Source organism: Microcaecilia unicolor, chromosome 8 (genome assembly GCF_901765095.1).
Source record: "Microcaecilia unicolor chromosome 8, aMicUni1.1, whole genome shotgun sequence".
Classification (NCBI taxonomy): Eukaryota; Metazoa; Chordata; class Amphibia; order Gymnophiona; family Siphonopidae; genus Microcaecilia; species Microcaecilia unicolor.
In genome coordinates this window covers 82,874,443-82,898,847 of record NC_044038.1, presented here as the reverse complement: position 1 = coordinate 82,898,847, position 24,405 = coordinate 82,874,443, and the positions used below count along the sequence as shown (strand labels likewise).

General features: G+C 45.1%; 1 protein-coding gene across 3 annotated transcripts in view; it reads right to left on the bottom strand.

The window, feature by feature from the left end:
* The window catches only part of IGLON5 (IgLON family member 5), a 653,847-nt gene extending 629,787 nt beyond the window's left edge, over positions 1-24,060 (bottom strand). For 2 of the 3 annotated variants that reach the window (XM_030211299.1, XM_030211300.1), the window contains exon 1: positions 23,834-24,060. In XM_030211299.1, coding sequence (XP_030067159.1) covers positions 23,834-24,032 — 199 coding nt within the window. In that variant the 5' untranslated portion in view covers positions 24,033-24,060. The remainder of the gene's footprint in view (positions 1-23,833) is intronic. The other variant, XM_030211302.1, reaches the window with a different exon arrangement.
* Between the last annotated feature and the right edge of the window lie 345 nt (positions 24,061-24,405).

Sequence of the window (24,405 nt, the reverse complement as noted above, 5' to 3'; positions counted from 1 at the left end):
AAACGTCATACCTACCAAATTGGACCAGTCTGCCACTGAAAGATACCTATGCAACTAAAAGTGCACCTGAATCTTCAGTCCTCCTCGTTCTTCACATATGGGAGGAGCATGGGAGTGAATGACTGAAATAACTCATCGTATCCTTGATGCCATGCTCTTGAATACTGATCACCTTCAACTAATACACAAAGCTCTGACAACCTTTCTTGCAGAGGTCATGGCTATCATAAATTCCAGATCCCTGGTACCAGTGTTGTCAGATCCAGAGTCGTCATTCATTTTAACACCAACTATGCTTTTGACGCAAAAGACTAATGCCATTCCTACTCCACCTGGAGATTTCAAAGATAGCAACATCTACAAGCATCAATGGAAGCAGGTTCAATACCTCTCAGCCATCTTTTGGAAATGTTGGAAGACAGAATAACTTCCTACTCTGCAGTATCAAAATAAGTGGCAGAATAACCAGCTGAACCTACAAGAAGGCAACCTTGTACTGCAGAAAGATAGCCAAGCACAGTTGGCCATTGGGGATCATCACCAAAACCTTTCTAAGTGAGGATGAGAAAGTCCGCAAGCTGGAAATCAAGACTGCGAATCAAGGGATAGCGAGGACCTTCATCCGCCTGGTTACTGAAGTGGAACTTCTTTTACCTTGTGAGGAGACATAAACACCGTGGACTGTAGATCACTCAAGAGACTCAAAGACTTTTTATCTCTCTTTTATGTTGTTTGTTGTTTGTGCTATTTTGTCACTTGTTTCAGCTCCTGTGAGACTGCAAGACAGAAGTCGGCAAAGGATCAGTGAACCAGAGACAACAAGAAGTCACTAAGCTTCAAGATCCAGTTTTATATATGGACTTTGCATGGACTTGGTGGTGTTGATAAGTTAAGAAGTTAACTAGTGGTATCTACCGATATTAGGAGGGGGAATGTCTGCCCCCATATTCATGGCGGCAGTTTTGCTTGTTGTTATATGTATATATTGAACATTGCTTATAGACATGTTTAGTCCTGTGTCTTTAAATAGGACTACAGATTTATATCATTTGGAGTTCTCTGTGATTTGTTCTTCCTGAGCACATGTCCCTGTTCCCTGAGTCTTATGGGACTTTTCCTATTGGCTAGCCCTTGACTCTGTGTATGCTGGGATGCTGGATAGGTGGCTAGCCGGCTTCTCTCTCCACTAGTGGGGATTGAGAGAACTGACTGCATGCATACTTTCACAGAACTATAAACTGACTTACTGCAAAATAACCAAGTTTTTCTTTTTTAATCAGTTTAAAAGTATTCACAGTATTTACTCTCTCAGCTTGGTGCTGAGATCTCCCAGCTCCCCTTGTATAAAGGGTGAGCTGGTAGAGAACAGACTCCCAGTTCTGCAAAGAAGACTCTTGTCCAGCATATCTAAACTGTAAGTCATGCTCTTTGTTTGAATTTTCTTTAAAGAAGATTTTGGTTCAAGAGTTCTGAGTCTTCACAGTGATGTTCCCATACTCAGCTTAACTGCATGCATTTCTCCTGAGTACAGAGAGCCTATCAGGAGACAGGGCAGAACATAACATATAATGAAATACCCTATTTTACCTCCAACCTATCAGGAGACAGAGCAGAACATAATTTATATAATGAAAGACCATATTTTACCTCCAAGCAAAATAACCTCCACACACATGAACCACAGCTAATAAAAACTTGAAACTACAAACAGTGCTTTTACAATGGCTGACTTTGTGCCATACTTGCAATGACAGTTGATGTCATAAATCCACAGAAAGGCTAATTCCTAAAGAGCTTATCATCTCAAATTTATAGACTTAAATTCTTGCTAAACTTTTGTATCAAAAGCATTTAATTGGAGCACTCTATTTACCATATAAAGCTATTGTGCACGATCATAAATGCATTACTTGCAATTGCAGTACAAAAAAAAGAAGAAGTAGAAGAATACAAAGGGTAACCACCCCCTCCCCATTCGGATCCCTGATGGTCTAGTGGTGTAGTCAGGACAGGAGCAATGCCCCAGCCATGGCAGCCATTTTGAGAACAGAACCGGAATGGACAAGAATAACTGGGGATTGCTTCTGCCTCTACTACAGCCCTAGACCACGAGGGATTGTAAAATAGGACAAGGGAGGGCCTATGGGTAGGGGAGAGGCACTCAAGAGCATCTGGGAGGAAGTTCAACTCCTGTTCAGGGGGAGGGTGGGGGACAAATGGGACAAACTGAAAACTTGGCCGAAAATTAAAATAACCTTTCGTCTGAAACCAAAACTGGACAGAAAAAAAGAATTCTGGGCTGGTTTTGGCACAGAAACCAAAACCAAAATTCAGTCAACCTGTAGGCTCAATCCTTATATCCAACAGAATCAGGAGGTGACAAACCCTAATCATATTAATGAGAGTTTGTAGATCAAAGTGTGTCCCCCCCTTCCTCAGGTAGTCTGGACCCTGGCAATATAACCCTTAATTTGAGTCATTATTTTAATAAACTTCCAATAATATTTAATTGATATTTCTTCCTTAGTATTTAGACCTTCATGGCCTGCTCTTACACTCACCAAGAGCCCTTTCACTAAGCTGAGTTAGGCACTAACACATGTCTCATGCAACAAAAAAGCCTATTGAATTCTACATTAGTTTTGGGATGTACATGCGCTATCTGCGTACTAATTATTATTATTTTTTTAGGGGATGTGTCAGGAGTGGAGAGAGGGCATTCCAGCGCTAACCAGTTAGCACATCTACATTACTGAGCGCTAACTGGTTACCACACGGTTACCCTTACCACCTACAAAATAGACAGCAGTAAGTGCTCCTATGGTAATGTTTTTATATGGCCATGCGCTAATGGTAACATTAACGCATAGCCATAAAAGAAATACGTTTAAAAAGGGGATTTTTGACAGCTACGGAAAGTCCTGTGTAAGTGAACGCTAAGGCCAAGGCTTAACAAAATGACTCCTAAGTAATTTGAGGTCACCAGGAACAGACTCAGCTAGTTCTGGTTTTTATTTCACTCACATCTATGGACCTTTACACCCATCTTCTCTAAGACAACCAGGAAAAGTCCATGGGGATGATATTCAGCCCACAGGAGGCAGGCCAGCTAAGTCCCATGGTCAGTGCTGCACTCGGATATTGAATGCTTGGCCATTTCCAGTGACTAGCATTGAATATCCAGAGGGGGGGGGGGGGGAGGGTTGGCCGCTATAAACCTAACCAGCTAAATTAATTTTCAGAGTTGGCCGGTTAGGTTTATAGCGGCCAAAGATAGGCCTGCTATTTTGACGGCCCAATCTGCCCACTTAACTTGGCCGGCGAAGCACTGAATTTTGTTGTAAAGCCAGTTATATGCGCTGACTGCGAATATTCAGCAGAACATAACCGGCTATCTCCTGTTGAATATTAGCACTTAGCCGGTTACGTGCTGCTTAACCAGCCAGGAGGACTGGTGCTGAATATCGGCTGGTATGTCTCCTAGAGGTAAAACCAGTACTGCTTGTCCCTGATGACCTGGAGACAGTAGGCATCTTCTTTCTGCTCTTTAATATAATAATACAGCAGCCCCATCTCTGGCCAATTGGTTGTGATTGATGGGAATCGTTCTCTTTAGCCGAGAGCCCCTCACTGAATCTGCAGTGTGCCCCTCTGGCTAGAGATAAGTTGGAACATTGAGACTTGGGGGGAAGTAGAGGGATGATGGGAAGCATTAATGCACAGAGACTGGAAGGCAGGATAACGGCAAAGCAAGCACTAGAGAAACAGCAGAGTGGGGAAGTGACAATGACATATGAGAGTCTGCGTTCTCTCGTTGAGATTTCAGACTTGGCTCTTTCAGCTGCAGGAGGTAAGGAATGACTTTATATTCAAATAAAATAAAATAAATAAATCTGAGGAGCGGAGGTGCATAGACCCAAGGGTCAACTCATGCATAAACACACTAGTGATCATTCCCTATCTGTCACATCAATTCAGAATTAATCATGCAAAATCACCCTCACTCACTTAGGTGGGTCATTCCTATGCACTAAGACTGTTTTTAACATGGCTGTAAAAAATCCTGTTTTTCTATTTTTCCCATTAATGGCCATGCACTAATGAGGTCATTAGCACACGACCATCTTTAAAAATTACCACCACCTATTTTGCACCTATAACCGGTTACACCCCGCTGAATATTGGAGGATAGCCGGGTAAGTGCTACTTAACAGGTCAGCAGCCTTTCTGACCAGCTAAATAGTGCTGAATATCGGGGGGAATATATTTATGCTTATTAGTTTTTGATGTACCTCCTTTCTGTGGTACAACTAAGGCAGTTCTGTAGTTAATGCTAGTCAGGATCCCAAAAGGTGTCACACTCACATTTGGGATCACAACCTGGGTGGGCTCTCCACAGATGCATCATTATTCTGCACCTCCACTGGTCACACAATTTTATTTGGCTGCAGTCATGAAGCCACGGCCACAAAAAAAATTGATAAGCACTGGGTGAAAGGAAGAAAACTAAATCAACCCTCTCCCACAGCAAAGAATAATGCCCCCACCAGGAGGCTGTCACATCACTTGTGACTAGCAAAGCTGCATGAGGACAGCATGCCATCGCCCCCTGCTGTAGCTGTAGGGTCACTGCAATAGCTCACAGCCTCATGAACTATCTTCTCTGAACAGAATTCAGAGCATTGAAAGTTGCATTATACATGGCAAGGAACAAAAGGAACAAGGCTAGTTGACTTCGGTAAATTGGTTCCTGGCAACTAGTGACAGATCAGGCATTTGTCACACCCCAGTGATTCTTTCTCTTTTTGAAAAATGTCTATCTGGAAGGACTATGCAGTATTAGCAAAGCATACATGACAATAAGATGCATATTACACAAACTGAACATGTTGCCTAAGACGTATTATTAGGATTTTATGCTACTCAATGTTTCCACTGTCATTTCCTTACAGAGCAGTATATAGGTATAGCACAGTGTGTCAGACAAGAAAGGCAGTGTAATTAAGCACTGGCCAGTATATTTGCAGGGAAATTACAGTATAGTTGTATACTAGACAATACATGCAGTGCAGTTACGCACTGGACAGTATATCTGAGGGGTTATTACAGTGCACTTATGTAATGGATAATACATGTAGTGCTGTTAAGCACTGGATGGTATATCTGCAGGGTAATTACAGTACACGTATGTACTGGACAATACATGCTGGTTAAGCACTGTACAGTGTATCTGCAAGGTAATTATAGTGCACTTATATACTGGACAATACATGCAGTGCAGTAGAGCACTGAACAGTATATCTGCAGGGTAATTACAGTGTGCTTATGTTCTGGACAATACATGAGGTGCAGTTTAGCACTGGACAGTATATCTGCAGAGTAATTACAGTGGTTATTTACTGGACAATAAATACAGTGTTGTTAAACACTAGACAGTATCACCTGGATTCAATAAATGGCATCTAAAATTAGGTGCAGAATTTTGTGTGTTTAAGGAGTCAGTAGACATACATGGTATTGGGGCTCGCCGGATGTAAGAATTGTGTGTACTAGGAGCAATGTTTTATACATAATTTGATGGGGTAAAGGTAACCAGTGTGCTTCTTGAAGAAAACTATTTTGATCCTATAATTAGTTTGATAGCCATATTATGTATGAGTTATAATGCATTAAAGTGGGAGCTTGTTTCACCGATCTACACAACATGCTCTGTATTTCCCTACTTGTTTTTTTCACATTGAAAATGTAGAATACATTGTGTAGACAGGTGAAAAAACTCCTAGTTTAGTGTATGTTGAACTGTGTTTTTTAGACAACGAAATGTGAAAAGAAGAAAAGGGTGTGCAAACTTTTATAAGGCACCATAGCTAAGGATCTGCAATGTAATAGGAGTGCATTTAGCATCTGCAATGTAAGCACAGCCTAAAGTGTTGCAGATTAGATGCAGTTTTCAGACTGTGCTTGATGAGGGTCTGGGATTGAGGAGAAATTCAGACATTGTTCTGGAAGATCATCAGTGGATGCTCTCCGCCTCACTTCTGTCCTCTGAAACTGAATTAGTTAAGAGTTAAAAGCTTGAAAAATTCAGCCTGACACTGGGATTTCTTAGTCACAGCTGGCATCATGAGTTAAACTGCTAATTACTAATGTCCAAAAATTGCTCTTCATATATTTATAGGGACGGTAATTTTGAAAGCTATTCCCACTGGCAAAACAGTAAAAATGATCTTTTTCAAAATAGCCCAGCTAATCTGTGGGTAAAAGTCTGTGTGTATCATCTGAATGTGCAAACGTTCACCTGCAGTGAACAGAGACATCCCCAAGGGCGAGGTTGGAGCAGGGTTTTCACACATACGCATACTAATGAAAATTCAAGCATATGGGCCTAAATCAACTGAGGAAAAACTGTGCATCCAAAGACCAGGAGGCCCTTTTACAAAGCTGTGGGCAAAAGGTGGCTGTAGTGCGCCCTAACAAGGGTCTTTCCCCGCTCTAAGGCTACTTTTTCCCCAAGGCTGGAAAATGGCTGTTTTTCTATTTTCTGCATTGATGGCCATGTGTTAATGTTGCCATTAGCGCATCACCATTATTGCATGGCCCCTTACTGCCCCCTATTTTGTAGGTGGTAAGGACTCACGCACTAAGCATGCGCTAATCAGCTAGTGCACAGCAATGTAGCTATACTAAGAGGCCCTTTTACAAAGCAGCGGAAAGCCCACCGCGGGCTTACTATGCAGCAAACCAGAATTACCGCTGGCCCTAATGCAGGCACCAGCAGTAGTTCCACCCCTAGCACGTGGCATTTCCAGCGCTAGCAGAAATATTTGAAAAATATTTTTACAGAGAGTTACCCAGCAGTAATCAGGTAGCAATACGTGCTGCCCAGTTACCACCGGGTTAGCACAGGAGCCCTTACCACCACCTCAATGGGAGGCAGTAAGGCTCCCCTCCCCCACATGGCCACGCGGTAAGTGCAGTCTTACCAAATGGCCATTTCTTTTTTCAGCCGTTTTACCCACTGCACTATAAAGGGCAGTGCATGGCAAACATGGCCGCCACCACTAGCGCAGGGCAGCTTAGTAAAAAGACCTCTAACTGAATAGTGCAGATGCACTCACTGTTACCCCCTAGACACCCCTATGTGGGAAAAATACATTTTATTTTTTAGAACACTGGTAGTGTCTGCACATGTCACAAGTACCTCAGGACGCCTCAGCGCACCACCTCATAGTACACCGTTTAAGTTGTGGTTGTTAGTAAAAGTGCTCCTAGGTATAAACGTAAGCACATGATTTCCCTAAGGTCGTTTTCAAAGTGGCCATATGTGCGAACTTTCGCATTGAAAGTGACTCCAGCAATATCTGCACAAAGTCGGAATGTGCTTTTTAATCATATGTGCAATTAGTGGTCCTTTTATCAAGCAGTGCTAAAAAGTGTCCGGCGCTGTTGTCAGCATGTGGGTTTTATGCATGCAGCAGCCAGTTTTTATGCAATGATAAAATAGCCACTTTTCCATAATCTTTAATGGCCACACGCTAATTTCTCAGTTAGCGCATAATTAGCATGTAGCTATTACCGCAGGAGCCCCTACCATCATCTATTTAGTAGGCAGTGAGGAGAGGAATAATTGAACGGCGCCGGCGAAATAGATTGCCAGTGATCTATTTTGGCGGTGCCGCAAACAGATGGCCGAACCGTATTATCGAAAAAGATGGCCGGCCATTTTTTTTTCGATAATACGGTTTGGCCCGGCCAAATGCCAGAGTTCGCCGGGTTTGAGATGGCCGGTTTTGTTTTTCAGCGATAATGGAAACAAAAAGCGGCCATCTCAACCCTGGCTAAATCCAAGGCATTTGGTTGTGGGAGGAGCCAGCATTTGTAGTGTACTGTTCCCCCTGACATGCCAGGACACCAACCAGGCACCCTAGGGGGCACTTTAAAATTTTTTTTTAAAATATACAAATACCTCCCAGGTGCATAGCTCCCTTACCTTGGGTGCTGAGCCCCCCAAATCCCCCCCAAAACCCACTCCCCACAACTCTACACCATTACCATAGCCCTTATGGGTGAAGGGAGGCACCTACATGTGGGTACAGTGGGTTTTGGGGGGGTTTGGAGAGCTCAACACTTACCACCACAAGTGTAACAGGTGGGGGGGGGGGGGGATGGGCCTGGGTCCGCCTGCCTGAAGTCCACTGCAACCACCAATAACTGTTCCAGGGACTTGCATACTGCTGTCAGGGAGCTGGGTATGACATTTGAGGCTGGCATACAGGCTGGCAAAAAGGTTTTTATTTTTTTTAGTGTGGGAGGGGGTTGGTGACCACTGGGGGAGTACAGGGTCATCCCCCATTCCCTCCGGTGGTCATCTGGTGAGTTGGGGCACCTTTTTGAGGCTTGGTCGTGAAAATAAAAGGACCAGGTAAACCCAGCGAAATACTGATTAACGCCGCTTTTTTTCTCATTATCCGCGAAAGCCGGACATCTGGTAGCCACGCCCATGCCTGCCCATGTCCCGCCTTCGCTACGCCGCCAACACGCCCCCTTGAACTTTCGCCAGCTCGGCGACAAGAAAGCGGCGAAGGTGTCAAAAAAGCACCTTTTGATTATACCGATTTCGCCGCTTTTGAGAGATCGCCGGCCATCTCCCAATTTATGTCGGAAAATGGCCGGCGATCACTTTCGAAAATAAGCCTGAAGGGCTCCCACACTAGTCAGGCAGCACATGGCAATGTGCCCATGCTACCTGATTAGCGCAGGGCTTGCCTACTCTCCACCACTGGTACGCGTCCCACCAGAAAAATAAAAAACAATTTTCAATGTGAGATTAGCGCATACTGGGGCCCTTTTACAAAGTGGTGGCAAACCCACCACGGGCATAACACACACCAAACTGGAGCTACAACCAGCCCAATGCAAGCACCAGCTGTAGTTCCAGCTCAGCACGCACCATTTCCGGCGCTAGGGCAAATAGGTCCCTATTTTATACAGCAGCAGTTACCTTCAATGGGTGGCAGTAACTGCTCGCCCCTGCATGGCCACATAGTAAGTGAAATCGTACCACAAGGCCACTTCATTTTTCGGCCTTTTTACTCGCTGTGGTAAAAAGGGCCTCAGTATGTGGCAAAAATGACCCCCGCCACTAGCACAGGACCCCTTTTACCACAGTTTGGTAAAAGGACCCCACTCAGCAGCACACTACCGTAGGATACCTCAGTTTGTCCTGCAGCAGTGCTTTTTAGCCAAGCGGTAGGCACGTGCTAGGCCTACCGCGGCTTAGTAAAAGGGCCACTTATTTTATTTTATATTGAAATATTTATTTATTAGAACTTATATACCACCTTTTTGAAGAAACTGACATAGGCGGTGTACAACAAAAACAATCTAGACATAGACAATAGAAAGGATCCAAAGGAAAAATATTCACTATTTGCACATATTATGGCACAGTGTGCTACTTACAATGTCAACACAATACACAATAAAACATCTTAATAGGAAGCACAGGCAGTAAGTGGAGATGGAACATACAGACAGATAAGTGTCACAGGATAACTCCCAAATAATAGAAAATAAAAATAACTTCTTAGCCCTTATCATTTAACAACAAGAATAAATGCTTCCAAATGTCGATGCTGGGGTCAATACCATTTTAAAAAAATACTACAAATTTCACTTTTTCACTTGTCCATTATCACCAATCAGATGCCTTTCTCATTCCCCATCCTGAATCCAAAACGCATTAAAAAGATGATGGACTAACTTCAAAGGGAGTTGATTAACCTTTCTAAGCCAGGGGCATAAAGAGAAAAAAACGTACCTAGCTCCTATATATTCCCGCTGCTTTAACTCATTAAATATGACAGCCGAAAACTCTGCAGCCTGAAGGGGAATTAATTGACGGGTAATTGATAACAATGAGTAGGTAGCTCCAGGAGCAGACCAGTGCACAGTAAAAAAGCTTAGGGGTATGTGATAGCCGCAAGGCAGCAGGGAATAGTTTCACTGGAAATGATGGCTCCCCTTTGACAAGGATTAGAGATTTTGGTGGGAAAAATGGTGCAGTTTGACAGAGTAACTCATAATTTTCTTTACTGAGGGTTATTAGTGTATATAGCTGGCAAAGGGCAATAGGAACAGCCTCGTGGGGTGACTGGCTCTGATACAGACCTAAGCTCAGGATAACACTATTGGTGTCTGTATAGATTTGTCTGGTTCTGTAGCTTCAGATTAGGGAGCAATGAGGAGCCCTTGAGTATGAGAAGTAGCCCCAGACACCTGATGAGCAACACCAAGGGGCTCTTTTAATAACCGCATTAAGCACCTACTCCTGGATTCTATACAGGTCAGCCAAATGTGGGCACACAAGGCAAATATGCACGCAAATTAATTAGTTACTGAGCCATTAACAATCAATTATTGATGTTAATTGGCGCTAATTTGGACTTACGTGCACATCTGCCTATGTGCTATTCCATAACACTGAATCCAAAGTGACCATGGGAGGGGCATGGGCAGGTCAGGGATTCGAAAAATTCAGGCACAGTGTTACAGAATACCAAGGTTGCGCGGCCAGCTTAAATACCAGGATTTTCACCAGGGGAACCAGCGTTCAGCCCAGAGCACCCTTTATAGAATAGTTGCTTGGTGCAGATTTTTCCTGGTGCTTAATATCGAGTGCCGTTTACTGAATCTGGCCCTTAACGCGAAGCTTATCCGCACAGGAACTGTTAGCACACAACTGCGTTAAGGAGATTTGCAGTATTTTTGTAGTTACTGCCTGGTACACTGTCAGGCTTATTTTCGAAAGAGAAGGGCGCCCATCTTTTGACACAAATCGGGAGATGGGCGTCCTTCCCCCAGGGTCACCCAAATCGGCATAATGGAAAGCTGATTTTGGGCATCCTCAACTGCTTTCCGTCGCGGGGATGACCAAAGTTCACGGGGGCGTGTCGGAAGCATAGCAAAGGCGGGACTGGGGCGTGCTTAACACATGGGCGTCCTCGGCCGATAATGGGAAAAAGAAGGGCGTCCCTGACGAGCACTTGGCCGACTTTACTTGGTCCATTTTTTCTTGCAACCAAGCCTCAAAAAGGTGCCCGAACTGACCAGATGACCACCGGAGGGAATCGGGGATGACCTCCCCTTACTCTCCCAGTGGTCACTAACCCCCTCCCACCCTAAAAAAAACTTTAAACATATTTTTTGCCAGCCTCTATGCCAGCCTGGAGCAGTTTTAGTGGGTGCAGTGCACTTTAGGCAGGCGGACCCAGGCCCATCCCCCCACCACCTGTTACACTTGTAGTGGTAAATGTGAGCTCTTCAAAACCCGCCACAAACCCAATGTACCCACATGTAGGTGCCCCCCTTCACCCCTTAGTGCACTACGAATGCTGGCTCCTCCCACGACCAAATAGCTTGGATTTGGTTGTTTCTGAGATGGGCATCCTCGGTTTCAATTATCGCTGAAAATCGGGGACGACCATCTCTAAGGTCAACCTAAATGTTAAGATTTGGGCGTCCCTGACCATATTATCGAAACGAAAGATGGACGACCATCTTGTTTCGATAATACGGGTTTCCCCGCCCCGTCCCGAGGACGTCCTGCGAGGACGCCCTCAGGAAAACTTGGGCGCCCCGTTCAATTATGCCCCTCTGTGTGTTACGTGCTTTTGTGTTAGGGGCATGTCATGGGCAGAGAATGGCATGGAAGGCATTTGCGCTGCAAACAATGTGCACTAATCAGCACTTGTGCGGTCAGTACAGGACCCCTTACCGTCTCCTAAACAGAAAGTGCTAACTGCTTCCATGCTAACTCCAAGCAAAGTACTGTTCAGTACCTGTAAATTTAACACAGCATCTGTAACGACAAATGCTAGAAACGCCCTCAATAGTTGCTATGTTAAATAAGCAGTTGCCCCACAGTAGAGTCCGTTATGCCCCAGTAACTGCAAATTTTACCGTGGTTGAGTTAAAGGGCTCCCATGTCTTGAACGCTATAACCTGCTTTATGTATGGTTACACGGAGCAATTTTTAGATAGGCCACACAGATGCAAATGATGGTGCTCTTCACAGGAGTACTTTCTGCAAATTTTCAAAGGGAAACCAGCTTGTTCCCCTTTGCAAATTAGCTCTCTGAAGTATGCACACCAAAAAAGTCTTCCTACTTGGCCCATGTTCTTTCTACAGGTAGCCAAGCTGCGCAACTTAGCGTGTGTACAGCTGTAAATCACCTCTGCATCATGTGCTACCCCCACCCCCAACCTAAACATACCCACGGGAATGCCTCTTTGTCATCCATTCAAAAATGTGCATACTATACAATTTGTGTATGCTTTTATCCTCAGTTGAGTGCAATTTTCAACCAGGCCATTTTACCCAGGTAAATGCCTCGGAAAAATCCCTCCAACTCCCAGCCAGTCTACTACACAACTCCCTAGAATCTGTGGGCCTGAGAGATTAGTCCATGACGACCTCTGCAGCTGGGGTGAAGTGATTGAAGTAGCCCTCTCATTCTAGCTGGAACAATCAGCTACTGGCCAGCATGACTCAAGAACTTATCTCAGCAAAAATATGGCATTGGGTTCTATAGTTCCAATTGCTATCAACATTCCACAAATGGAGCAAGAATCTATTAAAAATAAACTGTGAAGGAATGGCAGAAAGAGTGAGAATTAGGAGACCAGAAGCATCACTGGAGAAGGGTAGATAGTGGGGTTCCCCAGGGGTCTGTGCTGGGACCGCTGCTAACATATTTATAAATGATCTAGAGATGGGAGTAACTAGTGAGGTAATTAAATTTGCTGACGACACAGAGTTATTCAAAGTTGTTAAATCACAAGAGGATTGTGAAAAATTACAAGAGGGCCTTACGAAACTGGGAGACTGGGTGTCTAAATGGCAGATGATGTTTAATGTGAGCAAGTGCAAAGTGATGCATGTGGGAAAGAGGAACCTGAACTATAGCTACGTAATGCTAGGTTCCACGTTAGGAGTCACCAATCAAGAAAGGGATCTTGGCTGCAACGTTGATGATACGTTAAAACCCTCTGGTCAGTGTGCTGCGGCAGCTAAGAAAGCAAATAGAATGTTAGGTATTATTAGGAAAGGAATGGAAAACAAAAGTGAGGACATTATAATGCCTTTGTATCAGTTCATGGTGCGACCGCACCTCGAATATTGGGTTCAATTCTTGTCGCCACATCTCAAAAAAGATATAATGGAATTAGAAAAGGTGCAGAGAAGGGCGACGAAAACGATAAAGGGGATGGGACGACTTCCCTATGAGGAAAAGCTGAAGTGCTTAGGGCTCTTCAGCTTGGAAAAAGATGGCTACAGGAAGATACGATAGAGATCTATAAAATAATGAGTGGAGTGGAATGGGTAGACGTGAATCTTTTGTTTACTCTTTCCAAAAATACTAGGACTAGGGGGAATGCAATGAAGCTACAAAGTAGTAAATTTAAAATGAATCAGAGAAATGTTTTCTTCACTCAAGGTGTAATTTAACTCTAGAATTCGTTGCCAGAGAATGTGGTAAAGGCAGTTAGCTTAGCGAGGTTTTAAAATGTCTAGACGGCTTCCTAAAGGAAAAGTCCGTAGACTATTATGAAATTGACGGGGAAAATCCAGTGCTTATTTCTGGGATAAGCAGCATAAAATGTATTGAACTTTTTTGGGATCTTGCCAGGTATTTGTGAACTGGATTGGCCGCTGTTGGAAACAGGATGCTAGGCTTGATGGACCTTTGGTCTGTCCCAGTGTGGCAATACTTATGCACTTTTGTAGGGCAGTGACATATTTATTTAGATTTGCTCACAGTAGTAGCTCAAGGATCAAGGACTGCCCCTTGCGCAATGCCTCAAGTTTTTAAGAATTGGGAGGTACACAGACAGTGAGAATTGTCAACATAAAGAGGTATAATACATTGCATATTATTTATGTGACATTTGGAGGGGCATTTTCAAAAGGACATCCAAGTCAGAATGTTCCACATGGACGTCTGTCTCATATGTATTTTCAAACAGGATACAGCCTGTTCGAAAATACATGAGATGGACATCCACATCAGGGGCGTAGCCAGACCTCAAGGTGGGAGGGGGCCAGAGCCCAAGGTGGGGGAGCACATTTTGGTCATCACCCCACCACGCCCCCCTCCGCCTCCTACTACACCGCTGTACATCTTGGGTGGCAGGGGTCCTCAACCCCTGCCAGCTGAAGCACCGCCGCCGCAAATACCTTGGCTGGTCTCCAGTGCTGCCACATTGCCTGCCCTGCTCTCTCTTCCCCGCCAGCCAACCAGAGAATGTGGTAAAGGCAGTTAGCTTAGCAGGGTTTATAAAAAGTCTGGATGGCTTTCTAAAGCAAAAGTCCACCAGAGGGTGGTGGTAAATGGAATCCGCTCGGAGGAAAGGAGGGTAAGCAGTGGAGTTACTCAGGGGTCAGTGCTGGTCCTATTCTGTTTAATATATTTGTGGGAGATATTGCTGAAGGGTTGGAAGGAAAGCTGTGCCTTTTTGCGGATGACACGAAAATAGCCAATAGAGTGGATACCCTGGAGGGAGTAGAAACGATGAGAAGGGATCTCTGAACCTTAGAAGAATGGTCGAGGGTCTGACAGTTAAAATTTAATTAGTAGTAGTAGTAGTCATAGAAGTGTAGAGTGATGCACTTGGGGTGCAGAAACCCAAAAGAGAGATACCGAATAGGAGGGGAGAGATTAGTAAGCTCGACTCAGAAGAGAGACCTTGGGGTGTTGGTGTCGAAGGATCTGAAGGTGAAGAAACAATGCAACAAGGCGACAGCCGTGGCTAGAAGGATGCTAGGCTGCGTAGAGAAGGGCATAACCAGCAGAAGAAAGGAGGTGTTGATGCCCCTCTACAAGTCGTTGGCGAAGCCCCACTTGGAGTATTGTGTTCAGTTTTGGAGGCTGTATCTTGCTAAAGATGTAAAAAGACTGGAAGCGATGCAAAGAAAAGCTACAAAAATGGTATGGCATTTGCGTTGCAAACCGTATGAGGAGAGACTTGCTGACCTGAACATGTATACCTTGGAGGAAAGGAGAAACAGGTGTGATATGATACAGACGTTCAAATATTTGAAAGGTATTAATCCACAAATGAATTTTTCCGGAGACGGGAAGGCGGTAGAACTAGAGGACATGAATTGAGATTGAAGGGGGGCAGACTCAGGACTAATGTCAGGAAGTATTTTTTCATGGAGAGGGTGGTGGAGATGAAAACGGTAATGGAATTCAAACATGCGTGGGATAAACACAAAGGAATCCTGTTTAGAAGGAATAGTTCTGTGGAATCTTAGTGGAGATTGGGTGGCAATGCCGGTAATTGGGAAACAAAACAAGAGCTGGGCAGACTTCTATGGTCTACGCCCTGATCGTAACTGAATAGATAGCAATGGGCTGGAGTGTAAATTTTAAGGGGCTTCGATGTTAGCTTCAGAACTTAGTACAAGAACAGTACTTGGCAGACTTCTACGGTCTGTGCCCTGAGAAAGGCAAGGATAAATCAAACTTGGGTATACATATAAAGTATCACATACTATGTAAAATGAGTTTATCTTGTTGGGCAGACTGGATGGACCATACAGGTCTTTATCTGCCATCATTTACTATATTATTAAATTGATGGGGAAAATCCACTGCTTATTTCTGGGATAAGCGGCATAAAATGTATTGAACTTTTTCGGAATCTTGCCAGGCAGTGGCGTAGGAAGGGGGGGCGGGGGGTGGGGGGGGCGGTCCGCCCCGGGTGCACCCCGCTGGGGGGTGTCAGCTCCACGCTGGTGCACTGCCCTCTCTGCCCCGGAACAGGTTACTTCCTGTTCCGGGACAGAGAGAGCAGTGAACCAGCGCGGAGCCAACACACCCCAGCAACGTGCAGTCGGGGCGGATCGGCCCTCCCGCCCGTCTCTCGCTGCAGGTATGCGCTCCGGGGGGGGTGGTGCGCTCCAGCGTGAGGAGGGTGCACCGTGCTGTACCCGGGGGGGGGGTGCGCAGCGGTGACCCGCCCCGGGTGTCAGCTCCCCTCGCTACGGCTCTGTTGCCAGGTATTTGTGACCTGTTGAAAACAGGATGCTGGGACTGATGGACCTTTGGTCTGTCCCAGTGTGGCAATACTTATGTACTTAGGCCAGAACAAACAGCTAACCAGTGTCAACAGAATGAATACCTTTGCATTATCAAAGAAACGGACAGAAAAATATGAAACCTTTATTCCAATAGATATATTGACCTGCTGTTGAAAAGGTGACAGTGCATTAAATGGGTGAAAACAGAGTGAAGGCTGCAGAATGCAGCACAGACTCTAGCAGATCTTTCAAAACGGGAAAACTTTCCTCTCTTAAAAGAACATTATAGAAACCAGGGGGGGGGGGGGGAGGAGGGTTTGATTCGAAAACCTTTCCCTGGACAAGCAGGTCCTTTATTGGCAGTTGTTTAATGGGCACAACAGCAACCACTGACACATCAGGACCTCTCATGGCCAACCTCAGCGGCCCTGTAGCCCCCATCTTCTGCATCACCACAGAACCTACTTGGTATTCGTTGAGGATGCGCTGTCATGTGAAACACTTACGCACCAGTGTGTGCTGCTGTCTCTGTCCCTGTAAAAATGATAGATCTCCATTATTCCTATTCAATTCTTTCTTCTCTCATAGAGCAGTGTGCTGCTGCGGCTCGGAAAGCGAATAGAATGTTGGGTATTATTAGGAAAGGTATGGAAAACAGGTGTGAGGATGTTATAATGCCGTTATATCGCTCCATGGTGCGACCGCACCTTGAGTATTGTGTTCAATTCTGGTCGCTGCATCTCAAGAAAGATATAGTGGAATTGGAAAAGGTGCAGTGAAGGGCGACTAAAATGATAACGGGGATGGGATGACTTCCCTATGAAGAAAGACTAAGGAGGCTAGGGCTTTTCAGCTTGGAGAAGAGACGGCTGAGGGGAGACATGATAGAGATATATAAAATAATGAGTGGAGTGGAACAGGTGGATGTGAAGCGTTTGTTCACGCTTTCCAAAAATACTAGGACTAGGGGGCATGCGATGAAACTACAGTGTAGTAAATTTAAAACAAATCGGAGAAAATGTTTCTTCACCCAACGTGTAATTAAACTCTGGAATTCGTTGCCGGAGAACGTGGTGAAGGCGGTTAGCTCGGCAGAGTTTAAAAAGGGGTTAGACGGTTTCCTAAAGGACAAGTCCATAAACCGCTACTAAAATCCACAATTCCGGGAATAACATGTATAGAATGTTCGTACGTTTGGGAAGCTTGCCAGGTGCCCTTGGCCTGGATTGGCCACTGTCGTGGACAGGATGCTGGGCTCGATGGACCCTTGGTCTTTTCCCAGTGTGGCATTACTTATGTACTTATGTACTTATGTACTTATGTAAATATGTCTCCAGGTTTGGTTTAGCTTAGTACATTCAGATGGTCTTTTACAAAGTCATGAAAGCGTTTTTAGCGCGTGCATTAAATATGCATACCATAAACTCTAGAGATGCCCATAGGAATATATGGGCATCTCTAGCGTTTAGCACACGCATAATTAACATATGTGCTAAAAACATTAGCGTGCCTTTGTAAATAGACCCCTGAAAGACGTAGAGGGGCATAATCGAACACGAACGCCCATCTCCATGGGCGTTTATCTCTGAGAACGGGTACGTGAAGAGGCGGGACAAACTGTATTTTTGAAAAAATGGGTGTCCATGTTTTTTTCCGATAATACGGTTTGTGCCGGGTAATTGCATCAGATTTGTGCGGATTTGTGCTGGGCGGTATCGGTTTTCAGAGATAATGGAAACCGAAGGCACCCAGCTCAAAAACGACCAAATCCAAGGCATTAGGTCGTGGGAGGGGCCAGGATTCGTAGTGCACTGGTCCCCCTCACATGCCAGGACACCAACCAGGCACCCTAGGGGGCACTTGTAACAATTAAAAAAAAAAAAAAGTAAAATACCTCCCAAGTCCATAGCTCCCTTCCCTTGAATGCTGAGCCCCCCAAATCCCCTCAAAACCCACTGGCCACAACTCTACACCATTACCATAACACTTATGGCTGAAGGGGGGCACCTAGATGTGGGTACAGTGGGTTTTGGGGGCGGTTTGGAGGGCTCCCATTTACCACCACAAGTGTAACAGGTAGTGGGGGGGATGGGCCTGTGTCCACCTGGCTGAAGTCCACTGCACCCACTAACAACTTCTCCAGGGACCTGCATACTGCTGTGATGGCATTTGAGGCTGGCATACAGGCATTGTTAAAGTTGCTTTTTGTTTGGTGGTTTGTTAGTGACCACTGGGGGAGTCAGGGGTGGTCATCCCCGATTCCCTCCGGTGGTTATCTGGTCATTTAAGGCACCTTTTTGGGACTTGTTTGTGAAAAAAAAGTCCAAAAAAAGTGACCCAAATGTGCGCTAAAAACGCCTTTCTTTTTTTTGATTATCAGCCGAGGACGCCCATCTCTCCTCAGCTGATAAACACACCCCAGTCCCGCCTTCACCACGCCTCTGACACGCCCCCGTCAACTTTGGCCATTTCCGCGACGGAGTGCAATTGAAGATGCCCAAAATCGGCTTTCGATTATATCGATTTGGGCACCTACGGGAGAAAGACGCCCATCTCCCGATTTGGGTCAAAATATGGACGTCTTTCTCTTTCGAAAATAAGGCGGTTATTATATCATTGTATATCCTTTGTTGGAGGGCAAACAAAGGAGTTTACAATCATGTACCAAGAAAAGAAAGAGTTTAAGGTGTTCATTTTTGAAGTATATGGATGTCTCATAAGGCCAAAATAGATGTCCATGTGCTTGAAATGTCCAAGTCCTGATTTTGCAAAGGCAGACTAGGGACGTCCAACACTGCAGTACATCCAAATAGCAATAGTTGGTGTGTTCTGGGAGGGACTAGGGAGGGCCTGACGTCTTGTCATCCAACAACGATTACCAAAGGGGAAGAAATATCCATGTCTAAAAAGAAGACCGTCCTTATTTAGACCTGTTTCAGGAATGTCCAAGGTTACACCTCCTTAAACCCCTAGTGGTTGCTGTCCCCCTCCCTCTCCCCTGAAAGTGAAACCAGAAGAGGATACCAGGCTGTATGACAGGTTCAGTTATTATGGGCATCCTTAAGAGAGCAAACAGCAGGTCTGAGAAGTAGTCCAGTGCAGTGGTTGCCAAACTCTTTCGGTTCACGGCACCCTTCGTGGCCGAATAATTTTGCGCAGCATCCCCTCCCTCCAGCCACACAGGTGTCTGCCCCCCAGCCACATTGATCTCCACCCCCCGGCCACACAAGTCTCAGCCCCTCCCAGCCACACTGGTCTCCATCTTTTTCTCTACCATACTACTACTATAAATCACTTTTATAGCGCTACCAGTCGTATGCAGTGCTTTACAATTGAACATGAAGAGGAAGACAGTCCCTGCTCAAAAGAGCTTACAATCTAAATCAGGACAAACAGACAGGACCAAAAAGGATAAGGGAAGGACAGACAAAAGGACACATAAGGAAGATAAAAGTTATAAGTCAGGAGTTGGAAGCAGCATCAAACAGGTAGGCCTTTAGCCTGGATTTGAAGGCAGCCAGGGATGGATCAAGATGTAATTTTTTTGTTTTGTTACATTTGTACCCTGTGCTTTTCCACTCATGGCAGGCTCAATGTGGCTTACATGGGGCAATGGAGGGTTAAGTGACTTGCCCAGAGTCACAAGGAGCTGTCTGTGCCTGAAGTGGGAATTGAACTCAGTTCCTCAGGACCAAAGTCCACCACCCTAACCACTAGGCCACTCCTCCACTCCAGGAAGCCTATTCCAGGCATAGGGTGCGGCGAGACAGTAGGAGAAGGGCGCAACTAGGAGAGATTTACCTAGCGAACGGAGTTCTAGGGAAGGAGTGTAGGGAGAGATGTGGGTGGAGAGGTAGTGAGGGGCTGCAGAGTGAATGCACTTATAGGTCAATAAGAGGAGTTTGAATTGTATACGGAAACGGATAGGGAGCCAGTGAATTGATTTCAGGAGAGGGCTGATATGGGCATAACGACTTTGGTGAAATATTAGTCGTGCGGCAGAGATTTGAACAGATTGAAGAGGAGAGAGTTGGCTGAGTGGAAGACCTGAGAGAAGCAAGTTGCAGTAGTCTAAGCGAGAGGTGACGAGAGTGTGGATGAGGGTTTTGATAGCGTGTTCAGAAAGGAAAGGGCGAATTCTGGTGATGTTATAAAGAAAGAAATGACAGGTTTTAGCAATCTGTTGAATATGGGCGGAGAAGGAGAGGGAGGAGTCAAAGATGACCCCAAGGTTGCGAGCAGACGAGACAGGAAGAATGAGCGTGTCGTCGACAGAAATAGAGAATGGGGGAAGGGGAGAGGTTGGTTTAGGAGGGAAGATAAGGAGTTCAGTTTTGGACATATTGAGTTTCAGGTGGCAGTGAAACATCCAGATAGCAATGTCAGAGAGGCAGGTAGATACCTTGGACTGGATTTCTGCCGAGATCTTTTTCTCTGCACAAATATAACAGTGCCAGGGAGTCCCTATAGCCAGCCCCTCCAAATGACATACTGATTACGATTTATACAATTACTACTCTACCTATGAAAATGTATTCCATTATTATACTTCCTCTGTCTACATCTGTATGCTGCACAAGCCAGCATGTTAGAAAATATGAGATTAAATAAAAAATGCTACCAGCAATAAAGAATGACAAAGTGGATGCAGCAACTCATAGGTTTGCTTGCTTTGTTTTGAATGGGAAGGGGAAACAGAGACTGACCTATTGGCTTCAACGTTTTGACTTCATTCCATCTTCTGTTTTAATCCAAACTCCTTGGCAGCAAAAGTGAGCCCCGAAGCCCGTCTGCTCTGTGTCCCCAGTGGCCGCGGCAAAAAAAAAACACCAAGCATGAGGCCGCAGCAGCCTTCAGGCATGCGCTGCCAGCTCTGTTGGTCCTCTGCCCCTGCTAACGTCAACTTCCAGTTCCGGGAGCAGAGGACCAGCAGAACTGACAGCACATGTTCGAAGGCTGCTGCAGTCCTGCGCTTACTTTTTTTGTTGTTGTTTTGCCGCTGCTGCTGTCTGCAGTGGTGGTTTGGGTGGTGGTGAGATGGAGGTTGGGATTTGCCACAGCACCCCAGAGAGTTCACTGCAGCACACCAGGGTCCCACAGTGCACAGTTTGGGAACCGCTGATCTAGTGGTTAGTACAGTGGACCATAAACCAAGGGACCCAGTTTCAAATCCCTTTTTTAAAATTGTGAGCCCTCCAGAAATAGAAAAATACTTACTGTAATTAAATATATAAGACACCTGAAAGCCTAACGGTTATTGAAGTGGTGTACTTTCAAATCAAAGAGTTAAAGTGGGATTTGAACCTGGGGCCTCTGGTTTACAGTCCACTGCACTAACCACTAGACTGACCCTCTGCTCTGCAGGAATGTCCATGTGGTCATTTTCTAAGAATGCTGCATTAGAGACGTCCGTGTCTCTTATTTTTCCCCCATTCAAAACTTGGACATTTCAGTATGTAAAACAGATGTTCATGCTGGATGATTCCAGCTCATGGACGTCCATCTCATGTATTTTCAAACAGGCTGCACCCTGTTTGAAAATACATGTGAGATAGATGTCCATGTGGGACATTCTGACTTGAATGTCCTTTTGAAAATGCCCCTCCAAGTGTCACATAAAACATATGCAATGTATTATGTCTCTTTATGTTGCCAATTCTCACTGTCTGTGCACCTCCCAATTCTTAGAAACTTGAGGCACTGCCCAAGAGTCATGTCACTGCCCAAGAGTCATGTCACTGCCCTATTTTGTGCCCCCTTTAATTCAGCCCCTATACAAACCACAATCTTTGCTTCTTCTCCAATTGGAGTTGAGTAGGACTACTAGTGGTTCTGTTCTGGGGTTTTCTGAGATAGGTAGAACATTTAAGATAAAACAATGCCGAACCACTCTGAGTTCCATGCTCTGACCTTCATCTGATTTTTAAAAGTGATGCTTCAGAACAGCAGAGGGACATTCTAAAAGAGGGAACACCTCTCCACTGATTTAAAAGGCAAGGACTCATCACCTTGTGGGACCCTTGGACTTGACACAAATTGCTGACTACCCTGCACCATGATCAGATGGAGAGACAATGCATTTGAGTTTCAAAGCCATCCATCTATTTCAAACGTAAGCTTTTAACACCATCTGAGAGAAAAGTTTCAAGTAGGCTATCCATCACTGCACATTTTCTTCATTAAAGAAGCATTTGAAAATTCATCTGGTTTGAAATGCTACCCAGGGTGTGTACAGCACTATAGCTGGAGAAAATAGCATTTAAATGAGAAGCTACTTTTGTCAGAGGACAATTCTGGTTGCTTTGCTTAATGCATTTCAGCTCCCACTGGAGTTGCTAAGGGACTTCAGCTTTCTGCTGGCCACATCTGGAAGATAACACAGGTGTGCAGAAGAAAAATAAAATGCCTGGGGCTTCCAAATAAAACTCAGTATCCTATATTAAAAAAAAAAAAGAAGAAAGTACTTTCCTTCCCCTGTGAATGTGTCCAGTGCTGCAGTTTGGCAAATCTGCTTTTCTCCTGTGAAATCTAGATATATGCAAAAAAGTTAAACCCAGACCTTAACTGTCATCCCAGGGGAAAAAGTGTGAGAAAAAGATTTTCAGAAATGTGCCCTTTTCTTCAGTCCCTGGCTTAGATCGTAGTGTATGAACTGCCTTTTCAAATCAATGCCCAAGGCAGAGCAACAATAAAACCTTTAAATATAAAATACAAACAAAATAAAGCACACAATAATAAAAAAAAAATCACAAAGTTAAATATACATTAACAAACACACCAAAGAAAAACAAATAACAGCAAACACAACAACATAATTAAAATCTTTTTTAAAAAATAGTTGTTTAGAAAGCGAGGTACTAAGAAGGCCCCAGTTTCTGCAGAGAGATTCCAAGGAAGGCTAACATTTCTTCATCCCTTGCACACAGCACAGACAGAAGCAATTTGGGACTACAGCCAATTAGGAAAAATCAGCCTGAGTCCACAGATAAAAACCCTAAGGTTAAAAGATGAAATGGGCTTTGCATTGACAGGTCTCCTGTACCTTCCTAAAGGTTCAGTGATCTCCTTGTTATTCTGGAAATCTTCTTTCTCCGCTCCCCCCCCCCCCCCCCCCAATTCCTCTATTATGGTAATCTCACCGGAAAAGACACCCTCGAGAGATTAGGTTCATTCAGGAAAATGCGTGCAAGGGCTTTTCACTTCTAAAGGTATATCATTCAACAGATGGATGAGCTGTTTTCTATTAATATGTTTTCCTAAATGGTCCTTTTTTTTTTTCCTTTACAGGTTTTCAGCTACTCTCCACACAAACCGACCTCACTTGAACACTGAGCTTTATTATATGCTACCAAACAGCTCCGTGCATCCCCGTGTCCCAAAGCACACAAGCACACGCATCTCTCTGCTTAACATTTGCAGAAAGTACCAAGGATTTCTTGAGTTGATCCCTTAATGCTGCCGTTTAATTCCTGTCTCTAGACATTTTTCCCACTTCCCCACCAAATATTAAAACACAGAACGCACAACAGTAAATTGCATGGGGGGGGGGGGGGGGGGAGGGAGCACAATGCTTTTTATGTCTCGTTTTGTATTAAAAGGAGAATCGAGGGCCCCGGGCGATTGCTTCTGATCTGTCCCCCACCCCCACCATCCTTTCCCCCCTTTGCTAAACTGCAGAAAAGCGCTCACTACACAGGTACAGCTCTCTGACAGAAGCGACTGAGGAGATAATTTGGAATGCAGTACCTTGCAGAAGCAGACCCATCTGGAGCCTCAGCACCATGCTCCCAAGGAGAAGGCTGATCATCTTTAAAACCAACATTCCCTTGCTTATGGATGGAAGACGGGGACCACAATCCTGCAATCTGCTTTCTGGGCTGGGGTTGGAGTTCAGAGAGGGAGAGCGAGACACTGGCAGCAGAGCTGGGGCCAGCGAAAGAATCATGTATTCAGTGCACTCTCTTGCTGCAAAACCTGGGGATGCTTTGACAGACAGCTGGAGGAGCGGACTGACAGCTGGGGTGGACCAGTCAGAGGCTGAACTGCGGCTAGGTGGGGCCTAGCATGCAAATCTCGGGTCTGCCTGAGGACCGAAGAAGAAAGGGGGCGGAGCGGAAGGCGGGGCTGGGAGTGCTGCTATTTGATTCTGGCTGATTTATGAGATGGTCTTTGTTACTGCAGCATGGCTGAGGATGGAGGGGGGGGGGGGGGGGGGAGGTCCCCTTCTTACACCTGCTCTGGCTCAATCCTGGGGGAATGGGTGGTGGGGGGGGGGGGGGGGGTATAGAGTGCTTCATGTGCAGATAATCCAGAAGGTG